Source organism: Pituophis catenifer, unplaced genomic scaffold (genome assembly GCF_029215685.1).
Source record: "Pituophis catenifer annectens isolate HBS135680 unplaced genomic scaffold, rPitCat1.0.hap2 SCAF_11, whole genome shotgun sequence".
Classification (NCBI taxonomy): domain Eukaryota; kingdom Metazoa; phylum Chordata; class Lepidosauria; order Squamata; family Colubridae; genus Pituophis; species Pituophis catenifer.
The window spans coordinates 11,987,709-12,011,516 of record NW_027256891.1 but is presented as its reverse complement, the minus strand read 5'-3'; the positions used below and the strand labels follow the sequence as shown (position 1 = coordinate 12,011,516).

Genomic DNA, 23,808 nt, shown 5'->3' with positions numbered 1-23,808 from the left:
CGTATACCCAAACCGCCAAAATGCAATGCATGTGCCCCACCCCTGTGCATGCGCACATGTTCCCCGTGCATGCATGCACATTCCTGCGAATGCACCCCGGCCCCCCGTTTTGGCTTCCAGATTGATGCAGAAGGCTTTCCAGGCCCAAAATGGGGCACAGGGGGCCGTGCGAAGCCCGCCCAGCTCCATTTTTGGCCTGGAAAGTCTCCTGCACCAACCTGGAAGCCAAAATGGGGTGCGAGGGTGCCACGTGAGGCCCCCCCATGCCCCGTTTTGAGCCTGGAAAGCCTCCTGAACCAACCTGGAAGCCAAAATGGGGTGCGAGGGTGCCACGCGAGGCCCCCCCCATGCCCCGTTTTGAGCCTGGAAAGTCTCCTGCACCAACCTGGAAGCCAAAACGGGGCATGGGGTGCTGTGCGAGCCCCCCCCCTCTGCACCCAATTTTGGGCCTGGAAAGCTTCCTGCAGCAACCTGCAGCCCCCCGCACATGTGCCCTGCCCCTCATGTTGTTCTGCCCCAGCTCCGGATTCCCGAGGATATTGACACACACCAACAGTCCTTATCAAATTTATTAAGTAGCAAGAATAAACCAAAGTCCGGCAAAGGTTGGCAACCAGCCCAGAAAACAAGATACAATAAGACTTTTCCAAAAATGCTCTGATGATAATTACAAGTTGTTTCCAGCAAGAAACTTACTAATGGTGTGTGACTTAAATAGGCTAAGGGAGTGGCTAATTATCCTCAAGCCCTACTCTCGAGGAGACCTCCTCCTCCTGAGTAGCCACTCCTGCCTTTTGGCAGCCCTGCGTGCTCGAGCATTGAGGAGAGGCTCCTCCACTTCGCTCTCTCCACTTGAAGGAGCCTCTGGAGGTTCTGAAGGCCCTGGCTGAGTCTCTGCCTCTGGCACCACATCCTCTTCAGCCTCCTCACTGTCTGATGTGAGTGCCGGCTGCGCAGGCTGCTGGCAAGACACCACACCAGCCTTCTCGTCGTCGGGATCAGTCATGATCTGCGCAGGCCGCTGGCGGGCCACAACACATGCATGCGCGAGAGACCCAAAGACCAGTTGGCCGGTGAGAGGCGCGCGGGCATGCATGGTAGAGCTGAGTTGGGGCGATGGCTGGTGTGCCCACAGAGAGAGCTGTGCATGCCACCTGTAGCACACATGCCATAGATTCGCCATCACGGATCTAGACTTTATTTTTAGACAGACAGTCACACACACACACTTATCTCCCTTAGCTTCTGAGGCTAGCACATTTTCTGACCTGGAGAAAATGAGTTTGCTAGGAAATGTGTCTCCATCACAACCAACTTCACCCAAGAAGCTTGAAGTCAGCTTTTATGTGATGGTGCTCTTTCACAACCCTTGTAAGGAGATTATGAGACTGGATTCCAAAATGAGTTTATTGCTGAACAGAATTCTCAGCTGTTCTGCTTAAATCCACTTTCCCCCCCCCCACTTCTGAGCGAAGTTCTATTCGAACAATGATTGCAGCATCTGAAAGGAACAACAGAGCCCCCTTGCCATGAATGCTAATTAGTTGTGTGCATGCCCCTAAAACACACATTTATGCAGGCATTTCGTCTTTATTTCCATTAATAAGGGGGAAAAAAGCCACTCTGTCTTGCTATTTGCAATCCTCAGCAACCCCCAGTCGGATCTCTGGATAAATTTATTGAAGGCCTTTAAATGACAAAATAATGGATCTTTTCAGCGGACGCTTTTGGCAAATGAAAAGAACTTGGGATTATACGTGAGAAAACTGACCACAACTCTTGGCTTGTAAAACTGAAAAAAGAAAGAAAGAAAAAAAAAAGGGAACCTTGTAAGCTTTGGCAGGACCTTGAATTTAAAATAGAAAGCAAAATAAATAAATAAAAAAAAGAGCCGGCATTATGCTAGGATTAGAGTCCCTTTATGTTTGGGTTAACCTGGAGTCTGTCCAGTCCCAGCTGATTTTTTTCCTTTTGCTAGCTTTCAAGTTTCCAGTTAGGGAGGTTAGACGGTGGTGTGTTCCAAGTCTTTAAAGAAGCAGCTTCTCATTCCTCCCCCCCAATTAAAAATTAAATAAACTTGTCAGAAGTTCTGCTCAGAACAATGTTAAAAGCTCTCCAGAGATTGTGTGAGAGGCACTGGCTCCCTTCTCCTTCCCTGCTTTCAACTTTGGCCCACTAAACGCTCTTCCTCTTTTTAACATCCAAAGAGAGGCTTCTACTGTTTTCGTTTCAACTCAGAATGAGGTTCTGGCATCAGACATGGTGACCACGGAAGCTCAAATCTTCTAAATCCCATCTGTGTGAAAGAGAAAGTGGGGGGGAAGCCACTTTCCCAGCCATAGGGGAGTAATGATGAGATATTACCGGGGAGGGGGTGTTATTCTTATTTACTCCTTGTTTCTTTGAGTCCTGACATCCTCCCTCTCCAGGTAGAAACTGGAGGGTGTATTAAATAATCCCACCTTGGGCTTCTGCAGGGAAATTAGGATGAACATCTAAGAAACAGGTTGGAAGTTAATTTGAAGAATTTGCGAATTCAAGGATTATTATTCAATGCTTGATCCTTACCAAGAACCATTTTGTGCCCACTTGCAACCCCCTAAACTCACTAGATGATGTTTTGCCAGGCTTCTTTCTGTAGGGAAAGAGTAGACAGAGCTGAGAGGAGGGGTGTGTGTGGTTGAGTTAAGCTTATGTCATCAGCTTAGTCATTTGTTGTTGTTGTTAGTTGCGAAGTCATGTCCAACTCATCGCAACCCCATGGACAACGTTCCTCCAGGCCTTCCTGTCCTCTACCATCCTCTGGAGTCCATTTAAGCTCACGCCGACTGCTTCAGTGACTGCATCCAGCCACCTCATTCTCTACTGTCCACTTCTTCTTTTGCCCTCAGTCTTTCCCAGCATTAGGCTAGTCCTTCCTTCTCATTAGGTGGCCAAAGTATTTTGAGTTTTAGAGTCATTATGTTCCCAGAAATGGCCCAAGCACAACCCCTTCTGAATTCTACCTGGCACCAATTTAGGACTGAACTTAACTAGGTTCTTGTACCAATAAAGGAGAATATTCGTAGCTCAGGATTGAAATGAGGAGGTCCTTGGTCTTCTCTGAGCTTGGTTGCACTCTTCATATTGGAGAAAGCATCCTCCCCTCAATGTAACTGTGGGGTCCCATGTCAAACTATAGATCACACTGTAACCAGCTGGAAGCTGAGGGCATATACTGATTCGGTATCCGATTCTTTGAATATAAACGCTGCACTTAAATGGTTAGATGGCCTAGACAGTGGTACTTGAACATAGATCTTTTTAACATTTATATTTTATTGGTTTCTACTGGTCTAGATGAAATATCTATATATACAGCCTATGTTAACATTTCATCTACTAGTCTAGATGAAATGTTAATATATATGCCATACGCTAAATAAATAATCCTCCTAGATTCTTGCATATAGGGTTGAATAAATCTTACGTGTTGGCAAACTTAAATGGATGGCTACGATTCTTTCACCTGACATTTTCATGGTTATCACCAATCTTGGGCTAAAATAATAACGACCTATATAACAGTAACCTTATCTAACTAACCCCGGCACACATACTATATAAATACTATTGCATTGTCCCCATGACTGAAAGTCTTAGTGTAGATTTTTCATCGTGATGAACGATGGTGTATTTTGATTCCATCAACTGCAGTCTTCAGGAGAACATTGTTGTGTTCTGAACCAACCCTTCCTCTTGTTTTTCTTAACTAATCCCTTGAATGTCTTTCCCCCATCTTTTAAATTCCTCTGCAAACATTGCAAAAAAAAAACAAAAACCAATTCCTTACATGAAACTGTCAATCTTGATGTTCCTGAGCAAAGACGAACGGAAATTTATCCTGCCAGCATTTGCAATGGAAATATCTACCCATTGTTGTTGGCTGCAATTGTCCTCTTTGCAATTCAGAACCAGAAATAGAGGTAAGTGGAAGAAGGATGACTACATATTAAGCAAAAATGATAGCATATCCTGCTTCTTAAGATCTTTCTAAATGCATGCTAGCTTGACAAGTGCCTCCAATATGACAAACATTCCACTCATCATTTGGATATTTATACATTAATATTCTACCCAAAAAGGAAGCTTTATGTTGGGTTACTTTCATTCTTCATTTCAGAAGGGAAACTGGAGGGGAAGTTTACTTACACGAGCAGGAACCACTCTCTCCATATTGGAGGAAGAGAACTGGGAGAACAAACTTACTTCTACCCCATCAGATTTGGAGGGAAAGGCCACTGCTCCATAATTACACAATGGCCTAGCAGTTAAGATCTTGGGCTTGTTGACCGAAAGATTGGTAGTTTGAGATCCAAGCATTACATGATTGGGTGAATTCCCATTCTTGGCCCAGCTCCTGCCAACTTAGCAGTTTGAAAGCATGCAAAGGCAAGTAGACTAATAGGTACCACTTTGCTGGGAAGGCAACAGCGTTCCGTGGGTCTCAGTGTATGGTCATGCCAGCCACATGACCACAGAAGCGTCTTCAAACAATGCTGGCTCCCTCAGCTAGGAAATGGAGATGAAAATAGAGCTGGTCATGACTAGAGAGGGGAAACCAGGGTGAAATTCAGCAGGTTCTGACAGGTTCTGCAGAATCGGTAGCGGAAATTTTGAGTAGTTCGGAGAACCGGCTAATACCACCTCTGGCTGGCCCCAGAGTGTAATGGGAATGGAGACTTTGCAATATCCTTCCCCCATGAGTGGGGAGGGAATGGGGATTTTGCAGTATCCTTCCCCTGGAGTGGGATGGGAATGGAAATTTTGCAGTATCCTCTCCCTGCCACACCCACCAAGCCACGCCCACAGAACCGGTAGTAAAAAAAATTGAATTCCACCACTGGGGGAAACCTTTACCTTTTTAACAGTAATCAGCAGAGGAAGGAATGAATAAGGACAAGATGAAATATTTTATTATTCTGATGCTTCAAAAGCCAAATGTGCATACGTTACTGGAGTTAAAACACGAGGATATGTTTTCAGAAGGAAGAGCATCTGCTTGACTTTTCATACATACTTGTTCTATCTAATTCCCACCTACTGAGTTAATACCAAGTTCTCTGCAGTTCAATGCCTATCCTACTGTTAGTGCAGAAAGCTTCAGGGTTAAAAATTGGATTCACAGGTCAGGTCTCCCCCATTCGTAATCATCTGGTCACTCATCTCCTCCTGTATTGGTGGCAGGGGAACTTTCGTTAGAGGAGTTTCGGTTTTGAAAAGGGAATCTGTTTTGAGATGAGGAATGACATAGAACGATTTCTGGAAGGATTCCGAAGTGAAGTAGTAGACAAAAGGATCAAAGCAACAGTTGAGAGTGGCAATGCACAGGGTGATTGGGTAGAAGGTTTTGGCGAAGGTCTCCAGAGAACAGTTGGCTACAGCTTGAGAACGTACAAGGGCATAAAGGAAAAGGATGGAATTGTAGGGGACAAAGCACACCACGAAGATGGTGACGTGCACAATTATCATCTTGAGCACCTTTTCTTTGTTCGTGCCAATCTGGGAGAGGGTGGCAGGCTTCCTGAGGGTCCTCAGAAGCAGCGATGAACATGTAAGGTTGAGCAGAAGGGGAATGATAAAGCCAACCACTTCAATAAATATTGTAATCTTGGACAGGTAGGTCTTCCATACGTCTTTGGGAAACCCTTCGAAACATGTTGTTATGCCATTGGTGGTATTCGTTGTGGAAAACAAGGATGCCAGGATCCCTCCGCTGAGTACCAAAACCCATACCCCTGCACACACAATTGCTGAATTGCGTCTTGTCCTAACCAAACGAGACCGGAAAGGGTAGACAATAGCGAGGAAGCGGTCTACACTGATGCAGGTGAGGAATAGCATACTTCCGTAGATGTTGGTCAAGAAGGCTGTTCCTGAGATCTTGCACAGAGGGTCTCCAAAGGGCCAGTTCCTGTTGAAATTGTAGAAGATCTTGAATGGGAGAGTGAAGACGAAGAGCAAGTCTGAGACTGCCAGGTTGGTCATGAAAATGGTTGTCTCGCTCCGCATTTTGATGCGGAACCAGAAGACAAACAAAGAGGCACAGTTGGTGATTAAGCCAAGGATGAAGACCACACTGTAGACAGCTCCATAGAGGTTGTACTTGAAGGAATCATCGATCACGCAGGTATGGTTGTTGCTGTGATTTCCCATTCCAGCGCTGCGCTTGGTGAAGCAAAATTAAGTAGCATCCATGTACTGAAGTTCAGGAATCCCCCACTGCTTCAAGAAGCACCTTCTGTTGGTTGAAAGCTTGCGGCCACAGAATCATGATGTAAACCTTTCTCCTGAAGAACACAAAAAGGTTGGGAAAGAGATGAGATCTCAGAGACTTTAGTCCTACACAACTTAAAAAAAAACACTGATAGAAGAGAACATCTGTATCTTAAGGTTAAACAGTGGGGTCTCTTGGTGCTTTCTGAACATGGTTGCTTTCTTGAAGATGTTTCATTATCAACCTAGGTAACATCATTAGCACTGAGGACATTACGTGGCTTGACAATGAAACCTCTGCAAGAAGTCAACCAAGTTCAAAGACCACCAAGGATCTCACAGAAAACACATTCTATGATGTCCGGTTACAACGTTCAGATTAAGTGAAAATTATTTTTTCCTCCTATCTCTTTCTGCATCTAAGGAACAGAGTTGATGTTGAGTTGATGTACTAGAGCAGTGATGGCTAACCTTTTTTTCCGCGTGATGAAAGCGTGTCTCGCGCATGCCCACACCTACAATTCAATGCCCCCCTGCACACACTGCCCCTGGGCATCCATGCGTGACCCCCCAGCGCTGCCCCCCCCCGCACCCCATTTTGGGCCTAGCAGGCCTCCCCGAAGCCTCCTGAGGCCGGAAACAGCCCGTTTTTGGACTTCCGGTAGGCCCTTTTTTCGCCCTCTCCATGCTCCAGAGGCTTTCCTGGAGCCTGAGGAGGGTGAAAACGGCCTCCCCCAGCCCTCCGGAGGCTGGAAACGACCCATTTCTGGACTTCCGGTAGGCCCTTTTTTCGCCCTCCCAGAGCCTCCACGTGAGCCCTGTACTTACCTGGCATCCAAAACAGGCCATGTGAAGACCTGGCCTGTTTTGGGAGGGGGGGGCGGCATGGGTGGGGCCAGCCCAAAATCAGCTGGCCGGTGCACGCATGTGTGCTGGAGCAACGGCTCGCGTGCCTGCAGATATGGCTCTGTGTGCCACCTGTGGCACTCATGCCATAGGTTCCCCATCATGATACTAGAGGAATTCAAACCCTCATTCACATTTTATGTCTGCTAAGAGAGTAACTCTTGAGTTAGTACTTCTTTTAGACATAATTTGGTTTACTTTTTGTAAGTTTTTATGGCTTTTTTTTTTTTTACTTGTAAACGGCTCAGAGTCACTTAGACTGTGTATAAATTTGATCAACAAATATAAAGCTAAGCTCACGTAACCAACTAAGTTAGGTTAAAATGTAGTTGATTAAAATATGTTGGTTCAATCGATATGGGAACCCAGCTGTGGGCTTAACCTGCTGTGTGTATCAAACCATCACATTAACCCATTGTACCTGTTTGCTAGTTATGCAGAGTGACTCCGTTTTATTAACAGGTATCTAGTTTGTAGTATGAACTCAACCAGACCATCAAGGCAGGTAAATCCCTCAATTGCAGCCAAACTTCAGCCTGTTCGTGTTTGCTATACAAAATGTACATGCATTATTTTGAAAGTATTTGAATAGAATCATTCTAAACTTTTGCCCAGTGCTGTTTTGGCTGCAATGTTATTTGCTATAGAGCAGGGGTGTCAAACTTAATTTCGTTAAGGGCCACATGAGGGTTGTGTTTGACCTGGGGGGGAAGGAGGGGCAGGTAGATGTCACTTGTGTCGGGGGCACCTGTGGTGGCTAAGTGCTAAGGCTCAGACCCTCCCTCCCTCTCATTATAATCTCCTTCCTTCCTTCCCTTCTTTTTCCTTCCCTCTTCCCTCTCCTTTTTTCTTACTTCCCCTTTCCTTCTTTTTCCTTCCTTGCTCTCTTTCCATCTTCCCTTCTTTTTCTTTGTTTTTCCTCTTTCCCTTTCTCCTTTCTTGTCCCTTCTTGGATGCTCCAATGCAAAAGGGGAAACATTTATTTATTTATTTATTGGTTCGATTTATATGCCGCTCTTCTCCGGAGACTCAGGGCGGCTTACAATGCAATAGTAATAAGCTTTACTATTAAGCAATAGCTTAATAGTTATTAATAGTTAACTATTAATAGCTTAATAGTTATTAAGCTATTAAGCAATAGCTTTCATACTTTTGTATATACCTGCTTAGTATATGCTCGGCCCCCCCTAAGCGGTGTTCTTTTTTTATATACAAAGTCAGCTTATTGCCCCCACAATCCGGGTCCTCATTTTACCTACCTCGAAAGGATGGAAGGCTGAGTCAACCTTGAGCCTGGTGAGATTCGAACTTGCAGTAATTGCAGGCAGCTGGTGCTACTTAACAGCACTTTAGTCTGCTGCACCACCAAGGCTCTTATCCTTTTGTTTTGTTTTTAATTTGTTTTGCTAGCCCTCTGCCAGCGAAAACAGGCTCCGGTGGGGTGCACACAGTCCTCCTGAGCTCTGTTTACATTGGTAGAGGTACCACGGGTGGGTCCTTTGCTGTTTCCAGGGCGGTCCCTGGATCTAAGCACCATATAGTCCGGATTCGGCCCGCGGGTCTTGAGTTTGACTCCTCTGCTATAGAGCCTGAGATTGAACAATCTCAATTAGGATATCTGAAGAACCGAAGAAGCTTCTTTGGATGAGAAGCAAAGAAGATGAAAAAAGTCCAATTGGCTTTTGAAAAACACCTTTGAGACTCCGTTAGGCTAAGAAAACTTCTCATCTTTTTATCCTATTGCTAGATAATCATCTGGATCGTAACTGAAGGAAGCAGCCTTTTCTTCTGGGGAAACAGACCCTCTTTCCACCAAGAATGCAGAATTTATTCTTGTAGTGGGCAGATAACCTCCTCCGTGTAATTCCCTTCCCCGTGTCAATGACAAAAGTGCATAAAGCATCTGAAGACAATGCTAGCAAGAGTTGGGTGACTGGCAGAAGGGAAACAAACATCTGGCGCACAACAGCAGAACAGACATTCCAGCTGCTTGTTTCCTGTTGTAAGACAGGCTCTAACATCTGACCCAGTGTGTAAAGCAGCAGAAGGGAGGGGTGGGGAAAGAACCACGTCCGTTGCCATCTGTAGGGATTTGAGGAGCAAATGTTAAGAGACAGACAATGCAGGGTACACAACTTCTCCAAAAGAATTTGAACCATGAAGGGTTTGTTTGTAGGACTTAAGCCCAGGAAGAAGCAAAAAAAGACCACAACGGAGATGTATTTAGTTAAATCTGACGGACGGGGCATAATTTTATTTAAAAGCGGTGTTAGAATAAGTGAGTCCCGAAGGCAAGATTTTTTTTTAAAAAAATCACCTTCTTTTTAATGCTTCTATGATCTTCTTAAAGATTGTGGCATTTTGATAATTGTGGGTATTGCTTTTTAAAAATATGCCAGTTTAGTCTGCAAGATGATAGATAGATGATGATGACAGACAGACAGACAGACAGACAGACAATAGTAGGCAGGCAGGCAGGCAGACAGATAGACAGATACCCGAAAATAAGACTCAATCGGAAAATAAATCCTAGCATGATTTTTCAGGATGCGCCCCAGTTAAGATTGTCAGCCAGATGGATGCATTTAGTACTGTATTTTCCCCAAAATAAGACCTAATCAGAAAATAAGCCCTAATGCATCTTTTGGAGCAAAAATTAATATAAGACCCGATCTTATTTTTGTGGAAACATGATAGATAGATAGATAGATAGATAGATAGATAGATAGATAGATAGATAGATGGATGGATGGATGGATGGATGGATGGATGATAGATAGATAGATAGATAGATAGATAGATAGACAGATAGATAATCTTATATTTATAACTTTCACAAATATTCATAACTTTCACAAAAAAGGAAAGATTCTGGAGCAAGGGTGAGTCATTTCTATCCCAAACCACATGAGGATCCAGAACTCTTGTTTTGTAAACCAAATGACCTCTGGCTGCAGTGACAGCACTGAATCTCTAGAGAAACATTAAAAAAATACATACTGTATGCTGAAAATAGGTTTAATGTAATTCCTGCCCAGGCAAAAGTCAAGGAGAAAGGTTCTTTTCCTCTGAAGTACATCTCACCCCACTCTTGAGCTCTGAGCAAGAGACAAATATTTCTGTGTTCCATTGTATATATTTTTTAAAAAATACACCTGAATGAGCCATAAAACATTAACAAATGATAATAAACTCAAAAGCTTTCTTATGCTTTTGCAATCTTTTGTTGTTGTGAATAGAATAGAATAGAATAGAATAGAATAGAATAGAATAAAATAGAATAGAATAGAATAGAATAGAATAGAATAGAATAGAATAGAATAGAATAGAATAGAATAGAATAGAATAACAGAGTTGGAAGGGACCTTGGAGGTCTTCTAGTCCAACCCACTGCCCAGGCAGGAAACCCTACACCACTTCAGACAAATGGTTAGCCAACATCTTCGTAAAAACTTCCAGTGTTGGAGCATTCACAATTTCTGCAGGCAAGTTGTTCCACTGGTTAATTGTTCTATCTGCAGGAAATTTCTCCTTAGTTCTAAGTTGCTTCTCTCCTTGATGAGTTTCCACCCATTGCTTCTTGTCCTGCCCTCAGGTGCTTTGGAGAATAGCTTGACTCCCTCTTCTTTGTGGCAGCCCCTGAGATAGTGGAACACTGATATCATGTCTCCCCTAGTCCTTCTTTTCATCAAACTAGACACACCCAGTTCCTTCAACTGTTCTTCATATGTTTTAGCCTCCAGTCCCCTGTATCCCAGAGGTGCTTTTTCAGGAAGCAACTGGACTTTCTTGTTTTTTCCTTTGAAACAACCATGACCTGGATGCAGTGGTGAAATCCTCCGCAGATTGCCACTGGTTTGCTGCCTGCGCATGTGCGATGCGCACCAAAAGCATGTTGCACGCACATGCACAGTACACACCAAACGCGTGCTTCGTGCGGAAAAATGAGGCTTAACAATGCAAGTAGAACAGCAAGGGGGGGAGAATAGCTGGTGCCGTGCGATTTAGATTCGTTAGAAAGCAGGATTTCGCCCGAACTGGTAGCTTTCATCACTACCGGTTCACTAGAACCGGTGCGAACCGGTAGCATTTCACCCCTGTCTGGATGACTGAGAATCTCTACAGACTATTAAATTTATATATCCCACCTTTGTGCATGTACAAGTCTTCAGAGGCTCACAAAAACAAAAAATAACAACAATGATAAAATGCAACTAAAATTACTGGGTCTTTGGAGAGGGGCGGCATATAAATTGAATAAATAAATAAATAAATAAATAAATAAATAAATAAATAAATAAATAATGTTTCTTGTTGAGCATGCACACACTTTCAAATCAACTTCACATGCATCACCATTAATAAAGATGTCCCTTAATTACATATAACATTCTAAGTTGACTCTGCGGGGGCTGATATTTCTGTTTTCTATATATTCAAAGCCAGACAGATGCAAATAGAAATGTTGGTTAGCAAGTTCTGCCATTCTGTTTACAAACCGCTTTATATTTGCTACCTACAGACATACAAAAGCCTATTCTTTCATTTTTAGTTCCTTTTGTGAGGGAGCTAGCACAATAGCTATCCCTTGTCTGTATGCATGTGTCCCTTTTTTTCCTGTTGCCCCAGCAACTGAAAACATTCACAAAGAAATTCACTGGCTATGGTAAAGCACAATGCGCACCCTATTAGAACTCAATTCATCTACTCCATATAGAAGTTCAGTCTGGTAGTTTTCAGGTACTTTGTATTTAAACTCACGAAAAGAACATATTTATGCAATATTTTTGGTTTGCTAGTTGGGCATCTACAATTCTATTTTTTTTAAGCATGAAAGTGAAATTATCACCCAAGCCTCTTCTGATTGCCATGGACACATGCATGAAGCTTCCAAGAGTTGAGTTGAGTTGACTTGAAGACTTTTCCTTTCCCTTCCAATTGCCTGTGTCTTATGGGGGGGTGGACCAAAGGAAGTATTATTATTTTTACAAATAATTCAAGGCGGTGAACATATCCAAATGCATATCCAAATAAATGTTTCAAAGATGCATATGTCTTTTATGGGCTCCTCAAAAGCCTTGGGAATGGAGAGCAGACACTCAGAAAATCTAATTATTCATGCAACCGAATGGGGAAGTCATTAACTGTATGACTTGGAGAACAATAGTATTAACAATGTTTAATTTTAATTCGTCAAGAACAGCTCAAATCCACTTTAAAAGTATTGAAGTCCAGGGCAAAATGTCTATTGAAACTGGGAAGGAGAAGAAGCAAATCAGCTCTTAGATATGGCTTGAGTTTAGTTTGGAACTGAAGTGTGTCCAGTTATTCTGTGTTTAGTGTTTAAGAAATTTCAGCTGTTGTCAGAGCCAGCTGGTCTACTGGTTAAGGCACCAGGTTAGAAAGGCTGTGAGTTCTAGTTCTGCCATAGCCATGAAAGCCAGCTGGGTCACTTTGGGCCAGTCCATCTCTCTCAGCAAAATCCACCTCACAGGATTGTTGTTGTGGGGAAAATAGGAGGAGGAGGGTGTATTGGGTATGTTCGCAATCTTATTTGTAAAAATAAGAATGACGGGAGATAGCACTTAGCAATAACACTTAAGACTTATATACCGTTTTACGGTGCTTTAACTCTCTCTAAGTGGTTTTACAGAGTCAAGTCAGCCTCTTGCTCCCAACAATCTGGGTCCTCATTTTACCGACCTTGGAAGGCTGGAAGGCGGAGTCAACCTTGAGCTAGGCGAGATTTAAACTGCCAAATTGCAGGCAGCCGGCAGTCAGCAGAAGTAGCCTGCAGTACTGCACTCCAACCACTGCGCCACCAATGTGTTTGGATTGAGACAAGACAAGACAAGACAAGACAAGCAGCTAGATAGTCAGGGTATCAGGAGCGGGTTTCAAACCTGTCACTACCGGTTTGCTCATGGGCGCGCACGCACAACCCTTCTGCGCATGCGCAGAAGCATCCAAGTGGGTGGATAGAGCCTCCCGCCACTGCCACCGGTTTTCCCAAACCGGGGTGAACCGATAGCAACCCACCACTGCAGGTTATGTCATATATGGGTATGTTTACTGCCTTGAGTTATTTGTAAGAATAATAAAGAAGGGGTATGATAGATGATTGATAGAAAGACAGACAGGTATGTTAATATACGATAAACAGACAACTAAATAGCCAGAGTGTGAACCAGAGAATCTTGATCTGAAATATGAAATGTTTTGGGATGGGAGAATAGTTGTTATACTGTAGATAAAGTTTGCTTTCCATGTTGCATGGGTTCACCTATCGTGCTAGTCCAGCGGTCTGCAACCTTAAACACTCAAAGAGCCATTTGGATCCGTTTCCCACAGAAAAGAAAACACCGGGAGCCACAAAACCCTACCCGTGCCTGACTATTTTTTGAGTGGCCACAAAACTAGCATATGTAGTCGAATTAAACGTTCTGTTTTCTTCTGAAACTTTTCTTTTCTTGGATTTATCCATGGTTGGCCTATGAGGCGCTGAAAAGTTCAATAAATCGCGTCCCAGTGGGTGTTGCACACTGGCGGTTGTGACGCATATTTTGAGTGACAGGGAGCTGCAGCGGAGGGGTGAAAGAGCCACATGCAGCTCCAGAGCCACAGGTTGCTGATCCCTGTGCTGGGGCATAGTTTGTTTAAAAAATTAGAACTGGCTGAGTCACCTAGATCATGAATCATGGCTTAAGTACCCCAATAGCTTCATGCGCTGTGCAACTGGACCAGCTCTAATTTGTTTGCAAAGCACTAAATCGAAAGCAAACAGAAACAACATTATTGCCCAGGATAACAAGCATATCCAGTGGCCGTATTTTTCCTGAACAGAAGGGATTTATTTGCAAGAGGTATCTTTGCAAACTGTTCTGGAAAAGGAACTTTGATCCAGTTCTATTCTAATATCAGATTCGTCTTCGTGTCCCACCGAAATCAACACTATTATGAAACCAAGTAGAAAAAAAAATTGCTTTTTGCCACAGCCAATTTCAAATGTTAAAACTATTTAAAAAAACCAATTGACTAGTTCTTAAACAACTCGCATGTGTAAACATTTGATTTTCTGCTTCCCATTCTGTTTATTAAATGATTATGTACCATCAAATATTTTCAACTTCTAGAGACCACATAAATAGATAGATTATGCATTAAACATGGTATTAAAACCCTTGATGTGGGCATTACACCATGATTCCATAACTATACAATACAACAATATTATAAAGACTGTATTCATTTTAATCTCTTTAGATGCATTGTATTAATAATATAATATGGGTTGGGTTTAAATAATCTATTGTCCTATTTAAAGAAGGAAGAGACAGACAGGGAGACAAATACAATACATTTGTGAAACCATACAGGGTGATTAACAGTTCTCTTCTTTATTAAAAACTCTCAGGGTAAACCACCAATTGCAAAGGATTATTTTTTGCTTAAAGGGAACAGTTAAAAATTAAAATGCATGGTTTGTTTTGAGTTAAACCTGATTACGGTCATAGGCTGGGAACTATTTTCTTTTGAGGAAACGGGAACAACAAGGAAGACGCAGGAAGAAAATTGGTAGGCTTACAACAAATATCAGATTCTGCAAGCAGATTTTCAAAAATTCATTCCTTGGTTTTGTGAGATGGATGACAAACCCAGGTCATGAAACTCTTGAACTCCACTATAGTTAGTCCTCAACTTACAACCATTTCTTTCACCGCCATTCAAAATGATGACCACGCTGAAAAAAGTGACTTACGATTGTTCCTCACCAGCCCGTCTTTGGAACACAACTCCGGACAGCTCGCAACACACAGGCAGAGAGACAAAACTTTATTTCGGTCATGGACCAAAAATAATACACTCAATAAAACAAAAAACACGAAACGAACGATCCCCTAACAACAGGAACTATAGCAATGGTTTGTGGGTGATGCTGAGATATAAGGTAGCCGCATTTTTGCCACTTCGAGAGAAATAAATTTATCTCGATTAACTTTCTCATCTAAAAGTTAATCGGAAACGTTAAAAAAAAAAGAGTAATGAATTCTCACTGAACGTTCCTGGCTACGCAGATGAACCTGGCCTATGGTTTCTATGGCAACCGTATCACAACTCACAACAGCAGCAAAAGCCAAAAAAGACAGTTAAAAGTATCAAACCCAAAAAATCAACCCCAACCACCCTGTGACACAGTCATCTTCTTGGATGCATTCAAGTAGTACAGTGGTAGTACAGTGGTCTAAGGCACCCTGTTATTAAGCTGGTTATTAAGACCAGCTGCCTGCAATTACTGCAGGTTCGAATCTCGCCAGGCTCAAGGTTGACTCAGCCTTCCATCCTTTCTAAGGTAGGTAAATTGAGGACCCAGTTTGTGGGGGCAATAAGCTGACTTTGTATAAATATACAAAAGTATGAAGGCTATCGCTGAGCACATTGTAGGCACATCACCCTGAGTCTCCGGAGAAGGGCGGCATATAAATCAAATTAAAAAAACAAAAAAAATAGAACCATCCACAGATATCCATTTGCTCTAACCCACCAACTGGGAGAAGAACAAGCTCTTTATGAAGGGCTAATGGGTTGGGGAGCTGCTGGATTCTAGGGAAAGCTGTTCCACAGGGCAGGGACTGTTACAGGAAAAGTACACGCTGTCTCTTCTACATCTCCTCCAAACACCAAATGTGGTAGCCACTGTAGACTTTTTAGGATTCAGGATAACCCTTCCACGTAGTAGTAGATCAAGTGATACCACAGCCAAATAGCTTGGGACGGTTATTTGTCGAAATAAAGGTGATCTCAATCCAAAATTTGCTCCAACCAGCAAATTTTATGTTCTTAAATTTGTCATATATATATATATGTCTTTTTCGTAGGCTTTTATGGGCATATTCTTTCTAGCCAGGTTCCACCTACGTAAGCTAAGTTGTTCCACAGCCCTAGTTCTGTGAAATCTCTTTCACAATGAGATTTGTGAATGAGATTTCACAGAATTAGGGCTGTGGAACAACTTAGCTTACGTAAGTGGAACCTGGCTAGAAAGAATATGCATATATATATAAAATTGTATTTTACTACAAACAATCCATCTTCCATTAAACAGTGTGTCGCCTGGGTGCAAATGTTTTGTGCAACAACAATTAAAATTTACAGCCGTATTCATTGTTTATCTTGTATATCTTGTATATAACAATGTATATTATATTGCATGTCTAATACTGTAAAAATTCTCTTAATTTATTTCTATATTTCACTAAACTACTTTTGTTTCTAACTTTCATATTTATTCTCTAGCCATCGGTAAAATAGTTCCCATACATTAGAATATTCAGTTTGTTCCTTCTCTTTAATTGCAAGTGTTAACCTATTCATTTCTGCACATTCTAATATTTTCCTAATTGCGTTCTCATCTGTAGGAATCTCTTCACTTTTCCAGTTTTGTGCAAATACAATCCTAGCTGCAGTTATTATATGAATAATCAAATATACATTCTCTTTACTATAAAGTCCTTAAATTTGTCTGAATAAATGGCTCTAAGAGGGCAAATTTATCTTATTTTCCAGCTAGAAAATAAGATTACTGAGCTGGCCCTTCTCGTGAATGTACTTCCTCTCATGAAGTCTAGCAAAAAGAAAAGTGGAGACTCGCAAAATAATATAGTATTTTGTCACTTGGCTAAGACTTCTCGTCTTTTTTTTCTTACCCATGACAGCTTCCAATTACTCACTGGAAAAGCAGCTGCAGGTAAAAGCAGCTGATCGTATGACCTAGAGCTCGAGCGGCAGCTCTGCTTTTGCAGTTGAAACAAGAATACAAATAGTCCTTGACTTATAACAGTTCACTTAGTAACCGTTTGAAGTTGCAACATGTCTGAGAAAAGCGACTTAGGGCCGTTTTTCACGCTTGTGACCATTGTAGTATCCCCAAAAGTCATGTGAACAAAATTCAGAAAATTGGCAACCGTAACTATGATGGTTACAATGTCCCGGGATCCTGTGATTCTCTTTGGCGACCGTCTGACAAGCAGATTCAATGGGGAAGCCGGATTCACTTAACAACCGGGTTACCAATTTAACAAGTGCAGTGATTCACTTAACAACGGTGACGAGAAAGGTCATAAAATGGGGCAAAACTCACTTAAGAAATGTCTCACTTAACAACAAAAATGTGGGGCTCCATTGTGGTCGTAAATCAAGGACTACCTGTATTCTTTATCCTTTCAGTCCCTTTGGCCATCACCAACATTTTCAGAGCTATTCATTCCCCCTCTTAATTCCCTGCAATGAGCAATTAATTCAGTGCAATGAGCAAAAATGTTATTTAGGCTACCAAGGTCTAGTAAGATCCTGAACGGATGTGGCATTCTGTGGATTGTCCCATCCTATATTTCTGTAAAGACATAAAACTGCCAGTTGTCTTCTATTAAAAATGTAACAAAAATATATAGTTGTTATTATTTATATATAATAAAAATATATGAGATATTGTGGAATCTATCTATTGTCCACAATACAAAATGCTTCACTATAGATCTCCTTTGAGTTTAATAAACAATACAAATGCGTTTGTTTTTTCAAAAGATTACCTATAATTCTCTCTTGGGAGCTAAGACGCAATAAAATAAACTTATTTTTAAAAGGGCAGATAAAAATCCTTTAGTTACATAGGAGCGTAGAACATTAAGGACTACTATTTTTGGATGTCAAAGCAGTTTAGTATAATAATTAATAACAACATGAATTCCTCCATAGACTTTAGTTCCTCTTTTATTCTCAGATTTATCCAGGGTGTTATTTTATTGTCTGAATCCCCTTCTTCCTAATGGTTTTAAGTTGTAAGTACAAGGACTTTCTAGAAGAGGTAGAGAAATAGGAATTTACACATCCATTATGTGTATCCATTAAATTTAAAGAGTGCCTTGAACTAATCTTTCCAGCTGCCCCAATGACTATGACTAAACCCGAAGGATGGAAGTTGTAATGCGGTAACATCTGGAAAGTACAGATGTTGTACTCCTGAATGATATACTATTGAGTACGTTAATGGTACTCAATAGATTCTTAAATATGATCAACAGCTGTGATCATCGCTACTCTTAAGAAGAAACAGAAATTCATGGGGCATTTGTAGTTATAGCAGAAACAAGGCACAGGAATATTGAATCAGCTGCAGAAGTTGGTGAGGATACAAGCTGGTTCTAGTTTTTTCCTTAAATTCTACGGGTAATCCTCAATTTACAATGGTTCATTTAGTGACCATTTGCAGTTACAACAGCACTGGAAAAAGTGACTTATGCCCATTTTTCACACTTATGACCGTTAGAGCACACACACCCCATGGTCATGTGATTTGCATTCCGATTTTATTTTATTTATTTTATTTAATGCTTGTCAACTGACTCACATTTATGATGGTTGTGTTGTCCTGGGGGGGGTCACGTGATCCCTTTTGTGACCTGACAAGCAAACTCCACAAGAAAACCAGATTCGCTTAACAAACGTGTTATTAATATGACAACTGCAGCGATTCCCTTAATAAATGTGGCAAAAAAAAGAAAAAAGGTCGTAAAACGTACTTAACCAATTTCTCTCTTAACAACATAAATTTTGGGACTCAATTATGATTGTAAGTTGCGGGCTACCTGTATTAAGGGTCAGGCCACCTGAATATCTGGTTTAAATCAGAGAGATTGCAATTATTCTTAGCTGGTTTGGTTTACATGAGAAAACTTTTTTATTTATTTATTTTATTTATTTATTTATTATTTATATGCCGCCCTTCTCCGGAGACTCAGGGCGGCTTACAATGTGTTAAGCAATAGCCTTCATACTTTTGTATATTTGGCTCTGCTAGACCGGCAGTCCTCGACTTACCACAACTGAGGCCAGAATTTATATTGTTAAGCGAGATAGCTGTCAAGCTCTTTCCTTCAGACAGGGATGGTCCATGCCAAATTTGAATGGAATCTGATGCAGGTAGTCTTCAACAGAGCAGTAACTGTGAGTGGGACCTTGGAGTCTTAGTGGACAACCAGCTAAATATGAGCCAAAGTGTGAGGAGGCAGCCAAAAAAGCCAACGCAATCCTAAATTGCATTAACAGAAGGATACAATAAAGATCAAGGGAGGTACTAATAACACTCTATAAAGCCCTAGTAAGACCACAGCTAGAGTACTGCATCCAGTTTTGGTCACCATACTATAAAAAAGATGTTGAGACTCTAGAAAGGGTGCAGAGAAGAGCAACCAGGATGATTAGGGGACTGGAGGCTAAAACATACGATGAACGGTTGCAGGAACTGGGCATGGCTAGTCTAGTGAAGAGAAGGACCAGGGGAGACACGATTCCATATTTTAGGGGCTGCCACAGAGAGGACATATTTTCCAAAGCACCCGAAGGCCAGACAAGGAATAATGGATGGAAACTGATCAAGGAGAGATTCAACCTGGAAATAAGGAGAAATTTTCTGACAGTGAGAGCAATCAACCCATGGAACAGAAGTTGCCTTCAGAAGTTTTGAGAGCTTCATCACTGGAAGCTTTCAAGAAGAGACTGAACTGTCATTTGTCAGAAATGGCGTAGGGTTTCTTACTTGGGCAGAGGGTTAGACTAGATGACCTACAAGGTCCCTTCCAACTCTGTTAATCTGTCAAAACACACGAACGATTCATTTAGTGACCGTTCAAAGTTACAACGGCACTGGAAAAAGTGACTTATGACCGTTTTCCACACTTAACAGCCGTTGCAGCAATCTCTATGGTCACATAATCAGAATTCAGATGCTTGGCAACTGACTCACATTTATGACGGCTGTAGTGTCCGGGGGACTGTCTGACAAGCAAAGTCAACAGGGAAGCCGGATTCACTTAACAGCCCTGTTATTGACTTGACAACTATAGTGATTCACTTAACAACTGTTGGCAAGAGAGTCATAAAACGAGGCACTTAACAACTGTCCCACTTAGCAACAGAAATGTTGGGCTCAATTGTAGTCGTAAGTTGAGGACTACCTGTAGATACCTGAATTCATTATCACTCGTTTAACTTGAGAACCCCACTCTCCTTTGATCAGACACATTGCTAGCAGATATAACCTTAACTTGACTCCAGTAGTACATCAATTCTCCTTTACTACTAGGAAACAGTTATTATTCTGCTTTGTCCTAACTCTTATTATAATGAGACATGAGATGCTGCTTTATGCCCTTTTTCACGCATTCATTACCACACTGAAGAATCCACTAGATTCCAGATCCTAGAGCACCCCTCCAAAATTTTATTCCCAATCAGTTGAATGCTCCCATAAACCTTTGATAAACTCTACATCTGGAAAAGTTCAGAAAAGTGTAGACCCTTAGTGATTTGCCAACTCTGGTCCTTGGCAGGCTAAGGACAGTAATATCAATAGCAATAGAAAATGAGTGTGGTCTCTTAAAAACATTTGCATATATAGAATTTTCTTGAAAGACAAATACCAAAAATCAGAATAGTCAGGATCTGGCAAAGCTGAAGCATTTAATCTTGTAATTGTAAACACGGGCATTAGGAACAGAATCCCTTGGATGAATGGGAATTAATTGTGGATAAACCTTTAATAAATATTCAGCTTTCTCCAGTCGGAGAATATTCAGCTTTCTCCAGCCGGAATGAAAAAAAAGCTTAAGATCCATGCATAATCTTCTATATTTCAATGGGAAAACCGACTGAAATGAACAGTGCCTTGTTTGAACTACTAAACTGTGGCCCAGTATTAGATTTCAAAACATCTGGAACCTGGATCCAATTTTAGCCTCCGCTCGTTTTATTTGACCTTTAAAAAAATGGCAGAAGATCAGTAGCTTTTACCTATACAACAGCTCCTAGAGAAAAATAATAACAGCAAACTGAAACCTTGACTCACGAATACACACAGAAAAAAAAAGCTACTTCAGAAAAACAAAAGTAAGTTTCACACAATGTTGTTTCTTCTTCCTAGGTTGTTGTTTTTTTAAAAAAAAACTTTGTTATAGTATCATAAAAGAGAAATAGAACATTTCATGGCTCTGAGTGATTTCTGTGGTGTGAAAAAAACTTCACTGTTCTTATGGGGCTAGGAACTTAAAATTTAGCCTTTAAAGATATTGGGAGGGGGCGTTTCAGCAGGGGTGGGGGAGAGAGAGAGAGGCTAAGTAGCCCAAAGGCCTTCTGCAAATATGGGACCATGCCACTATTTGGATTTTGCAGTGGGGAAATGGGAAAAGTAGCCACGTTAGATCACTTCAGGTTCCAACTTCTGTGAACTTTCCCAGAGGGAAAGTTTCTCAAAGGGAGCCTTCGATAAGTTATCTCCCATGAACATTTTGGAGGGCTGCTCCAGGCTCTGGAATCTAGTGGCTTCCTCAATTCTTGATCGAAACGGATTTCAAGAGTAAGTTACTTTAAGGAGACCAGACGGCCAGTACTCTGATCTCTCTAAGCTAAGCAGCTTCAGAAACGCATGATTAGAATATACAGTATTTTCTTGGGGAGGGGGAAAAAAAAGCGATTTTGCAAATATTTTGGAAAGCACAAGAGAGACAGAGAGAGAGAGAGAGAGAGAGAAAGAAAAAGAAAGAAAGAAAGAAAGAAAGAAAGAAAGAAAGAAAGAAAGAAAGAAAGAAAGAAAGAAAGAAAGAAAGAAAGAAAGAAAGAAAGAAAGAAAGAAAGAAAGAAAGAAAGAAAGAAAGAAAAGCGTTCGGCTCGGCTGGTTAGTTTTTGCCAACTTCCCAGCAAACAAGAGCCTTTTTTTCCCCCTTCCTACTCCCCCTCCTCCTCGCTCGGATCCCGACCCCTCACCCTTCTGTACAGGGACCCCCGCAGTCGATCCCCGCAGTCGATCGAAGGGCGCGGGCGGGGCTAGGAAAAGCGCAGCTGAGACTTTTTAGAAGGAATCTCGTGGGGGAGGGGGGGAAAGGCAGAAGGATCCCCCACCCACCTTCCTCCACGCGGACTTCTCCAAGAAAGCCCCCGCCGCTTTTCCAAAGGGTCTCTCCCCCCGAGGATCGGGCTTGCAGAGGCTCTCCACGCGCGCCAGGGAGGCAGGCAGGCAGGCAGGCCGCCCCCTCCACTCCACAGTAGATCGCTGGATCGCCTTACCCAACAAAGGGAAGCCGCTCAAGACGGGATCCCCGGACCCTGGAGATTCCCCCTCGCTCCGGATCGGCTGCAAAGAAGCTGCATGCCAGGCAGCGCCATCCATCGATCTGCTCCCGGATCCCTTGCTCGGATCTCCGGCCAGGCTCGCTCGCTCTCTCTCTCTCTGCGCTCCGTCCAGCCCCGGGTTTAGGAAGGGGAGCCCTTCATCCCGGTCGGAGAGCAACCACCAGCCCGAGCTCGACTTCCTTTGTTCCCAAGCCGGGCTGGAAGGAGCCGCCGGCGGAGCCTGGGAGAGCGCGCCCCCCCGACCCAATTCCGTGGGCGCCGCGCACGGGGAGGCGAGGCGGCGGAGGAGGACGAGGGGCTGCAGCCGGGATCGGAGGGGTGGGTGGGGGGAAAAAAACGGGGTCTTCGAAGGGGATTGGATGGCGAGCGGATCGTGGCAGGATCCGGGGGGGGGGCGGGGGGCGGACCGGCCCTCCTTTTGATTTTGCCTTCTTGTCCCCGCCCCCATTCAGGGCTGAGATGAGAGGGGGGAGCTCGCGGAGGAGGAGGAGGAGGAAGAGGAGGAGGAGGAGGATCGGATTTCTCTCAACACCCCTCCCTCCCCCGGGTAACTTACTCCAAGGTTCCATTGAGTTGCCCGTTGAGTGGGAAACTGAAATTGGATGGGGGGGGGATCCTTGGCCAGATCGATGGCAAAGGAAAGGGAAACGGGACTGGGGGCGCGCGCTCCGGACTGATGGCTCTCCGTTTGTTGCTTGATTTTTATTTTTTTTTAATTTGATTTATATGCCGCTCTTCTCCGGAGTCTCAGGGCGGCTTACAGTGGGTTGAGCAATAGCCTTCATATTTTTGTATATTTTATACAAAGTCAGCTTATTGCCCCCACAAACTGGGTCCTCAATTTACCTACCTTAGAAAGGATGGAAGGCTGAGTCCACCTTGAGCCTGGCGAGAGTCGAACTTACTTTAATTGCAGTCAGCTGGTGTTAAATTACAGTGCTTAGTCTGCAGAACTATCCAGGCTCCTGAATTGAAGATAGATGGGTTCAGTGGTGGGATTCAAGTAATTTAACAACCGGTTCTCCGCCCTAATGATTTCTTCCAACAACCAGTTTGCCAAATTGCTCAGAAAGTTAACAACCGGTTCTCCCAAAGTGATTCGAACTGGCTGAATCCCACCACTGGATGGGTTTAAACTAAGGATCGGTCTTAGCCCGGTGTTTTTTTCAACCTTGGGAACTTGAAGTTGGGTGGACTTCATCTCCCAGAATTCCCCAGACAGCCACGCTCATTTGGGGAATGCTGGGAGTTGAAGTCCACCCATCTTAAAAGTTGCCAAGATTGAGAAAGTCTGCTCTGTCCAGATGCACGCACACCAGGGGTGAAATGCTCCTGGTTCAGACTGGATCATCTGATCCGGTAGCGATGGTGGCGGGTGGTTCGGAGAACCAGTAGCAAAAATCCCTGCCCCCCCCCCCACCCCCAACCCACCATGCTCAGCTGAGCAGCAGGATCATCAGAGGCTTT

At 42.8% G+C, this 23,808-nt stretch overlaps 1 protein-coding gene across 1 annotated transcript; it reads right to left on the bottom strand.

The window, feature by feature from the left end:
- Window positions 1-4,943: 4,943 nt before the first annotated feature.
- LPAR4 (lysophosphatidic acid receptor 4) lies at window positions 4,944-22,612 on the bottom strand. Its single transcript, XM_070951802.1, has 2 exons — window positions 22,276-22,612; window positions 4,944-6,329 (listed from the first exon to the last, which is right to left on the bottom strand). Exon 2 carries the CDS (start codon window positions 6,193-6,195, stop codon window positions 5,149-5,151), a length of 1,047 nt encoding a protein of 348 aa, XP_070807903.1. The 5' UTR covers window positions 6,196-6,329; window positions 22,276-22,612; the 3' UTR covers window positions 4,944-5,148.
- Between the last annotated feature and the right edge of the window lie 1,196 nt (window positions 22,613-23,808).